Source organism: Vigna angularis, chromosome 2, assembly GCF_016808095.1.
Source record: "Vigna angularis cultivar LongXiaoDou No.4 chromosome 2, ASM1680809v1, whole genome shotgun sequence".
NCBI lineage: Eukaryota > Viridiplantae > Streptophyta > Magnoliopsida > Fabales > Fabaceae > Vigna > Vigna angularis.
Genome location: NC_068971.1, coordinates 5143687 through 5153455, shown reverse-complemented (window position 1 = coordinate 5153455; position 9769 = coordinate 5143687). Strand labels below are relative to the sequence as shown.

At 30.7% G+C, this 9769-nt stretch overlaps 1 protein-coding gene across 1 annotated transcript; it reads left to right on the top strand.

Moving 5' to 3' along the window:
* Positions 1–241: 241 nt before the first annotated feature.
* LOC108327182 (ethylene-responsive transcription factor 1) lies at positions 242–739 on the top strand. The gene has a single exon (XM_017560914.1). The coding sequence runs from the start codon at positions 242–244 to the stop codon at positions 737–739; it is 498 nt and encodes a 165-aa protein (XP_017416403.1).
* Positions 740–9769: the final 9030 nt, after the last annotated feature.

Genomic DNA, 9769 nt, shown 5'->3' with positions numbered 1-9769 from the left:
AATGCAGTGAACATGTCCCATTATTTGAAACTCGTTTTTTTTGTCTAATAAACATGAATTCACACACAGACATGTTTTTTTTTTCTTTTGTTTCAAATTGATCACTTCCATCACGGGTCAACAGATGATAAAATAATTAAAAATGGTCGGAAACAGCACCATAGCTGGTACTATATATATTCACAATACATGCACGAATCTGTAGTAATAACATCAACAGCAATCTATCTCCAAATCTAAGATGGATACTTATAACGGCATAAATGCTACTTCAGAATTTGACATGACATTTTTGGACACTATTGAACATTACATGGTTCACGATGGTTTGAACGACAACAACAATGTGTTTGTCTCGAATGAGGATTGGTTCTCGGAGAAAGGTGATAAAGCAGAAGAGGTAGTTCCGAGAGGGACGAGGTACAAAGGAGTGCGGCGTAGGGCACATGGAAAGTTTGCTGCAGAGATAAAAGATCCAAACAAAAGTAATAGGGTTTGGCTTGGGACTTATGACACTGAAGAAGAAGCTGCTTTGGCTTATGACAATGCAGCTTTCAAGATTAGAGGCTCCAAAGCCAAGCTGAACTTTCCTCACCTCATTCCACCGTTGGATGAACCAACCACCACCATCGATCAATCTCCTTCTTCTTCATCATCCACGTCTCAGGATCCTTCCAAGAAAAGGAAGGGTCTGGCTGGTTTGCTCAATAAATTAGCACATGAAAAAAACAGAATTTGATGGTGTTTCATTTTCGTCTATGAAAAAATAAATCTCATTTTATCTTGTTTGGTAGATTGATAGTGTAATGACCATGATATTTTAATATAACTTTTTTTGATATGTGTTATTATTTTATTGATTCTTATATTTGAAATGTATCACGAGAATATAAGTTGTTATAAAAAAGTTATAAAGAAAAACTGTTAAAAATATATTTTTTATAGTGTAATATGATACATTGTGGTACTATGTAGAATGTTTAGTATCCGGCAGCTAGCATAGTGGAGCTGAGTGAAAATGTTGCAGAGTGAGACATGTCACTGTGTGGTTAAAGTTCTAATTGCCTTTTCTTGAAAATTAATCACCTTTTCACATTATCTAATTAATAATTTAAAGAGATGTTGCTTTTTCTTACACAATTAATCCCAAACTAAAACTCTAGACATAATTTTTAATTCATTTTTTTTTAATTTATGAGTTTCCAAATATATAACTAACAATTATATATAATAAGAAATATAAAATATAGACACGGTAAGAAAAAATATTATTACCTACTATTGCAAAAATCTGTAAATAAGTTATAAATTTTGTAAGTAAAGTAGTTTTAACTTATATAGATTGCTGTAGCAAAAAATTCTTAGGTAAATCAATCATAGTTAACATTATCTATGGATTTGTCCGTAGGTAGTTTGTTACTTTTGATAATAGTAATTTTTTCTGCAATGTTTATGCAATTTTGGACATCGAAATTTATAATGAAAATTCATAATATATAGACTTTATATAATATATAATAATCAATCATTAAAGTAAATAATTTAAACATATAAGATTCATAAATAGTTGTTGATTTAAGATTTGTATAATAATATTACATCATATGTTGCATGTTGGATTGTTTATACTACTAACTAAGCTCCCATGTTGCCTGTCGTCGGTTGAGCTTCCATGTTGTGTGTCGGTTGGTTATACTATCAACCAAACTTTTATACTACTTGTCGAGCTTTCATGCTACTTGTCGGACTGGTTATAATGTTAGTCAAGCTTCCTTACTAATTGTCAAATTATTATTGTTATTTGTGATGCTTGTCGAACTATATGCTAAGATGTCAAGCTTCTATAATTACTATAATATCAAGCTTCTAACTTGGAACAAGTTCAATTTTTCGAGTTCTAACCTAGAACAAGCTCGACCACTCTCCCAAACACAAAAACACTCGTCTTATTGTATTGACAAACCAATTCTTATTGACAAACCAATGATTGAAAGCTAATTAAAGGATTATTATTTACAAATTACAAAAATTAGATGGAAGAATATTGCTACCAGCCAATGCCAACAAAACCGTTATTCATATACTATGGTATGCTTTAACTATAACAATGATTGAACAACTAACTTAGTTTTTCATTCAATAAAGAAGTATAAAATAATCATCCAAGTTTTTTTAGGTGTTGTGTTTATATGCATCCACATTGAAGCAAAGTAAATTTGAGTAAGATGGGTCAAACCATTGCCTCTGTTTATGGGTATGGAGAATAGACTAAAAACAGTAACTCGAACATTACAACCAAAATTTTTTTCTTGTTCACCTACTAAAATATGAACTAAAATTTAATATCTGAAAACATATATATGGTACCTGATTGAAAGATCCGATTTTTATGCATTATATTCCAACTGCATTACAATTAAGAGGTAGGCAAAAACATCATACTAAGTAGGCAAAACAATCCTACTCCCATAATATGCAAATACAAAGCAAGGCACAAGGTAAAATTAATCGATCACTTAGTTGTAATATATATCTATCCATTTTTGGTCCTTTGTTCACTACCTCTTCAAGAACCTTATAAACACTACTTTTGAATGCATATGTTATTCTCCACATAAAAAATGCCATAAATGACCTCACCGTTTCAAGTGTTACCCTTCCCGTGACATCAAGCACCACAAACCTTAATTAGCCAGCACTGCCAACATTGACTTAATATACTCAAGCCACCCAACATCTTGAGGCCCCCAAATTTACGCCTCTAGCAAAGTGGTAAAACAAACAAAAAATCACTTCTCTTCACATAGTTTTGTTTCCTAACCCATTTCAACCTCCTCCCCTCATTCTTATCAAGATTTTTAAACAAAATGAATAACTTTTCCTTGTAGCTAAGCAGAGACAAATAAAAAACATTGAAATAACAAAACACACCTCTGTAGCACTCTTAATCTACCCAAAACGCAACACACTCACCTCAATCAAAATCTTGTCACAATGCAACATTGTTTTGCACACATAACACACGAACCACAAGATAAAGCGTTTTGTGTCAATAGTAAGAGAAAAGATTTACAATTGTAGAAATTTTGGGATTTAGGGATGAACAAAGAAGATTGCTTACCAGTGGAATGAAGAACGAACAAACTCTAAAAGAACGAATAGTGAGTGAACATGAGAAAAACAAACTTCTTCTTTGTGAGTCAGCACACGACAACAATGGTGGACACGAGAGAGAGTAAGGTTGAACAAAGAAAATTAGGAAACTTACGAAGAACGAAAATGAACCGCGAGAGTGACTAAGGACGAAAAATGAATGAGTGTAATAGTGAACAAAAATGTTCTTCTCTAAAAGTGCAAGAGTGGATAAATATATTTTGAGTTTTAATTTTTAATAATTAATTATTTCTAAATATATAAAATCAGGTAAATTTATTTACTTATTAAAGATCATATATCATTACCCACGAATAATATCTTTCAGAAAAAAAAATTATTTTAACACGTCAAAACTACATATAAATTTTATATACGAAAAATTGATAATTCTTTTTTTCACATTACCTACAAAAAAAAATTGTGTGTAACTCAATTTTTTATAACCATAGATAAAATCTATATGTAATAACTAATTTATCTACGAATCTAAATTTGTTTATAACTATATATATATATATATATATATATATATATATATATATATATATATATATATATGAAAAATCACAAGACATATAATTATATACTTCTCTTTTATCTTATAATTGCATATTACATGGATTACAATTATACGTTAGTATATTTATTCTAATTTTAACATAAAATACATCATAATATTAACAATTTTATAAATACGTACAAACCCAACATTCTATATGCTACCCAAAATACAGCATACTTGTTATTAATAAAACACATAGAATTAATCTAGTGATAATTCTAAACAATTTTCATCTATTATATATATATATATATACATATAATTTATTTATTACCTCAAAAATATATGAATTTTATAGTAGAAAATTACTTAAGCAACACTGTCAGACTCATTAAAACAAACCCAAAACCCCAAGTAGTGGGATCCATGTGCCAAGAAGAGAGTGAGCGTCTCAGTTAGTGGAAAACAGGTGGCTGTAGGAGAGTGACCGTTCGTTTTGGGTGACGGCAGTATTTAAGGCCAAATTTCAAATGTCGTGCCACTTCTCTGCATGCCTTTCTTCTCCTCCAAACTGCTGAAAACATTTTCTCCTCCTTCTCTCTAAAATCTCCACCTTCTCTCTAAGAAAATCTCACATTTTTCTTCTTCCGATCACCTCTCAGGCACCGTGTGAACACTCTCGGCGACAAGAGCTTTCGTTTAAACCGATCGGTTTATGATTCTGAGCTGGTGAGTTTCTTTCTCTCTAGTACGTTCGTTTAGTCTCGCATGCAACCCTCTATTTCTGGTCGCTTGAGTGGATAGTATAATTCTGAGTGTTTCTGGTTTCTGTTTGGTTCAGTACTCCTAAAACGTGATTGTCAAACGTTAAGTCTTTGGTAGTGGGGAGCTCTATTATGCCTCGTTGAGCGTTCGGTTACGTATAGAGGTAAGGGAAGCTTATATAATTTGATTAAATTCTTGTTTGAACGTTGGTATGTTTGCATGATACGTTGTTTGATTTTTTGATGAGTACGAGATATCCGTGTACTGCTTGTTTGGACGTGTGGATGGATTAATGATACATGTGGTGAATTAAGTTGAGATAGGGCTTGATCGTCAACTGTAGTATTCTAAGTAAATGTGATAATTTGGTCGAGTGTCCGTCGATAGTAGGTTCTTCTTATACAAGGAATTTCATTAATAAAGATTGTGTTATAATATTAAATACGTATGAATGAGCGTTCGACCTAAGTGTAGTCCTTCTTTAGGTTTCATAAACAGTTTAGTTAATGTATTATATACTACTTAAGGTCGTAGACGTTATCGTTCTCTTTCATTAAGAATAAGTGGTGGCTCAATTGTGTGTGTGTGTGTATATATATATATATATATATTCATTCGTTTTATGAAAGTTTATTAGTGATCAGTCTTGGACCAAGCGTTCAGTCTCAGTAGCGCTCGTTCCTGATAAGAAATTGGTCTTGGACCAGCGCTCGTTCAATAGTGTTTGGTTCTACAGGGCTCGGTCTTAAACCAAATGCTGGGTCTCGTTTTCTATAATATATCATTACCGTTTTTAGAATAAGAGTCTTCATTCAAACTCGATAGTGTTCGTTATTTCATAGTTTCTCATCAGTATTAGTATTGGGTGTCAAATAGTGTTGGTCCTTAAAAGGTGTTCAGCCTAGAGTCTTAGTACTCGGCCTAGGCTTTGTGGCATCCATTTTGAACTCTTAGTGGACTGTTTATTGAAGTGAATAAGTAACGCTCAGTCATGTTAGTTTCTAAGAAGTGTTATTCCAGTCGAACTTATGCTATGATGAGAGAGTGTGATTGTAATTCAATTGAACGTATAAATGATGAAGTGTAAGGGAATTTGAAATGTGATGTGAATGAAATAGTTGGATTATGAACGAGTATTCCAGGGGGGAATATCTCAGAAAGTGGTTATTGATTTGGTAAAGTATGAATGTGGGCAAAGCTTAGCTAGCGTTCATCCTGATATTCCATGATTACTCGTTCTCATGTAGAGAGGAGTAAGTCATGTGTGAGAATGACAGGAGGTCCTAGTCCATAAGGTTAATTTGGACGGAACGGATCCCAGTTACTACATCGTAGCTACACAGAATTCATACAGTCCGGACTGTCAGAGTCAAGTGGTCGTTATTTGCATGCATTGATGTATGAATGATGATTTGGGTGTTGTTGGTTAAATTATGAATGTTGTATGTTGTTATTGAACAAATTAAATTACATAAGCTTACCCTGTTTATCATTTTTGTCTGTGTGTTGTGCGTTCTGTCGTTGTCCTGTTGCAATGATCATCCGTGTGGATGTGAGCAGAAGGAGAAGAGCTGCTGGAAGAAGTATTGGAAGATGAATCTAAAGTGAAGACCGAACCTTAGGACCGTTCGGTCTGTTATTAGCTTTACCTTTTGTAAGACCGTTCGGTATAAGTTATTTTGTACACCGTTCGGTCTAGTAGTAGTTAGCGAGTGGTTTTTTTTAAATCCCCTGTTATTATGTAAGGTCGTTCGACCATAATAGTATCTCGTTCTGTGTAGAACTGATCTGTAGTATTATTAATATGTGATGATTCTCGTATATGATTTTACACTGTATTTTTGGGATGTTACATTTAAACACAATCTCAATTGAACAAAATTTAATAACAAGGAAATTAATTTCTGTTAGAACTTTTAGCCAAACAAAAAAAATTATCTTTAAGTTGATAATATATATAAAAGAGAAAAGGTTGTTCTGTAGTTAAAAAGAAATGTAAGTTGAGATTTTTTAGATATTGGAAAGAAATAGCTTGCATGAATAAGTTTGCTAAATAGTTGGGTCTGTTGAGCCATGAGTGCATAGCTATTTCGGCCTATTGGATTCTCTCTACGTAGAACTACTTTTTGTTTTTGTTTTTTGTTTTTGTAAGACAATTGCTTCTTCTACCACCATGAATTCTTTCCACACTCTTCATTACAATTGAAGGGCCATGACTTGTTAAAGTATTTATAGTTTTTTTAAACCTTTAAACTGAAATATATTTCAAAATTTTGAAATACAAGTTCCAAAAAAATATTATAAAAACATTCTGAAATAAGGATTCTGAAATGAATTTCTACATAGGCAATTCAAATTAATTCTCAACTATTATTTTGAAATATTTTATAATAAAACTCATCATTAATTATATCCAGAAACTTTTTAGTGAATGAACTTTCACAGAAAAAAAAATGGAAATAAAAAAATGGCGTGGCATGGGAAGGCACAAATAATACCGACACAGTGCATTGCAATTTTCATAGTACGGTGTGGTTCTCCTTGTTCAATAATGGTTGTAGTATAAAGTTTTTTCAAAATTCTTATGAAGCCAAAACCACCAATTGTTTGTAAGAACATTCCCAAAAATAAAATAAAAATTTCCATAAAAATTTTGGTTTACTGTTTTAGAATCATTATAAGAAAAATATTTCGCAAATATTCCTGAAAATAAAAATCATGTAAAGAGAAATCGTATTATTAGAGTGTTTTGGAAAGAATAATCTATATTTCACAATCTTCCTTTCCAAAAGTATTTTTTTCGAAATATTTTTAGAATGTGTTATCAAAGATATTTTCAATACATTTTAGACTATATGTTTTGAAAAATGTAAAAATTTTAAAATATCATTTTCAATAATTTAGTGGTATAAAAATTATGGAGGTACAATAATCAAAATTTTACTTGAATCATTTCGAAATTCAAACGAATAGTATGAAATGATTCAACAATTTGACGTTAAATTTGTGCTGCATTTCATGTATAAAGAAAAAATACTAGACGTATTTAGCGTTGTGAAATTGGTTCATTGCACAACTTATTATCGGAATTTTACACTTTATTAACATTTGGGCTTTGCTATTGACACCACAATTTACTATTTAATTCTCTTGAATCACTCTAGCTCAAATTCATCCTTAAAAGTGAACAAAACATAATAGAAAAGAACAAATAATAAGCAAATGTGGGAGACAATAGTAGATGAAAATGAAATATGTCCTGGAGAATAGATTGGCTTAAATGGAAGAAATCTCAAATTGAAACGTTCTCAGAAAACATTTCTAGGATTGTAAGGGGAATGAATGATTTTTGGATGGAATAATGATGAATATAAGGTTTATACAGTTAAATTAGCATATAAAAAGTTATAGGGTGAATGCATTGCAGACCAACAACACTTTTTTTTTTTATTTCCTCTAGAGAGTAAAGGTCATCTTTATGTGAAGTTTTGTATATGAAAGATTATTTCAAAAGGAATATCCAGAAACGTTAACTTAAGACATAAAATATCATGTTCAACAACGACAATTGTGTTACGTGCAGTGAGCATGAAAAAAGCATAAGTCATCTATTTCTTACTTACAAAGTTGCTACATAGTATGGAATATGTGTAAAATATGGACAAGGATTTTGGGAGTAAGTCATAATTAGGTTCTAACATATTTTGAACATTTCCACCTTTTGACCCTCAAACACAAAGGAAATATGCTATTAAATGGATTGTTGTAGTGTGGAGTCTTTGGAATCATGGAATTATATTATATTTAGGAATGCATTACCAAATCCAATTATTTTTTAGTATGGTCCAAGTGAGAGTATAGGCATGGTTGAAACATAAAAATACAAATGTAAGTTTTTTGTATTTTGATTGATGTTTTTGTCCCATACACGGTTTAAAATTCATAATGTTCATAATTTTATAAGATTAATCTTCCTTGTGTTAAATATATACATATGATATTGTATTTATAATAGAAGAAATATGAGCTAATCCCAAAATATTAATAAGGAATAATAATAAACTAATTAAAGATAAAAGATAAATATAAGATATCTAATAATCTAATGTATCTGACACTCCCCCTCAAGTTGGTATGTATAAATCGTATGTATCAAGCTTGTTACAAATATAATAAATTCTTAGTCTACGTAAAGACTTAGTGAAAATATTTACTAACTAGTCACTTGAATTTATGAACTCAGTCTTGATGTCTTCAGATACAATTTTCTCTCGAATAAAATGACAATCAATCTCAATGTGTTTGGTCCTCTCATAAAAAACAAGATTATAACTAATATTAAGAGTAACCTCATTGTCACATATAAGAGGACATGCAATTAATGAGATAACGTGTAGTAAGAATAACATCACCCCAAAAATATTGAAGAATGTTACCATGAATTAAAAGATTGTGAGTTGTTTCAATAAAATGTCTATTTTCGTGTTCAACCACCTCATTTTGTTGAGGTATATAAGCACATGAAGTTTGATGGAGAATAACATCAGAAACCATAAATTGTTTAAAAGAATGGGAATAATATTCACATGTATTATCACTTCTCAAAGTTTGAATAAAAACACCAAATTGAGTTTTAATTTCATTAAAAAGCTTTGAAAAATATAAAATAAATCAGAATGATTTTTCATTAAAAATAGCCAACTGCATATGGAATAAACATCAATGAAAGTAACAAAATATTCAAAACCTAAATTAGATTTAACACGATTAGGTCCTCAAATGTCATAATGAACTAAGACGAAAGGAGACGAAGTATGTTATGAGACACTACGAAAAAAAGGAACTATGAAAATGTTTTCCTAATTGACTAGACTCACAAATCAAATTGGATAACTTGGATAAGTTAGAAACAAGCTGCTATAATTTGGTAAGACTAAGATTACCTAACTGAGAATGAAGAAGAGATGAAGACTCCATAATTATGCCAACACATGTAAAAGGACGAAGATGATAAAGACCATAAGACTCATATCGGGTGTCAATCATCTGTCTCAAACTCCAGTCCTTTGAACAAATAAAATCTTTATGAAAAAAGAACATAATAAAAAAACTAGATTAATAAATAATAAGTTAAAAGAAAGCCAAGATCATTTGATACCATATTCAGTATAGAAAAAATTAAGTATGAAATTAATCTTTCTTCTATTAAATATACATATATTATATTTATGATAGAAGAAATATAGATTAAACTCACACTGTAAATAAAAAATATAACAAACAAACTAAAAGTAAAATATATTTAACACATATGATAGGTAAGCATCACATACTTAATAAGGATGG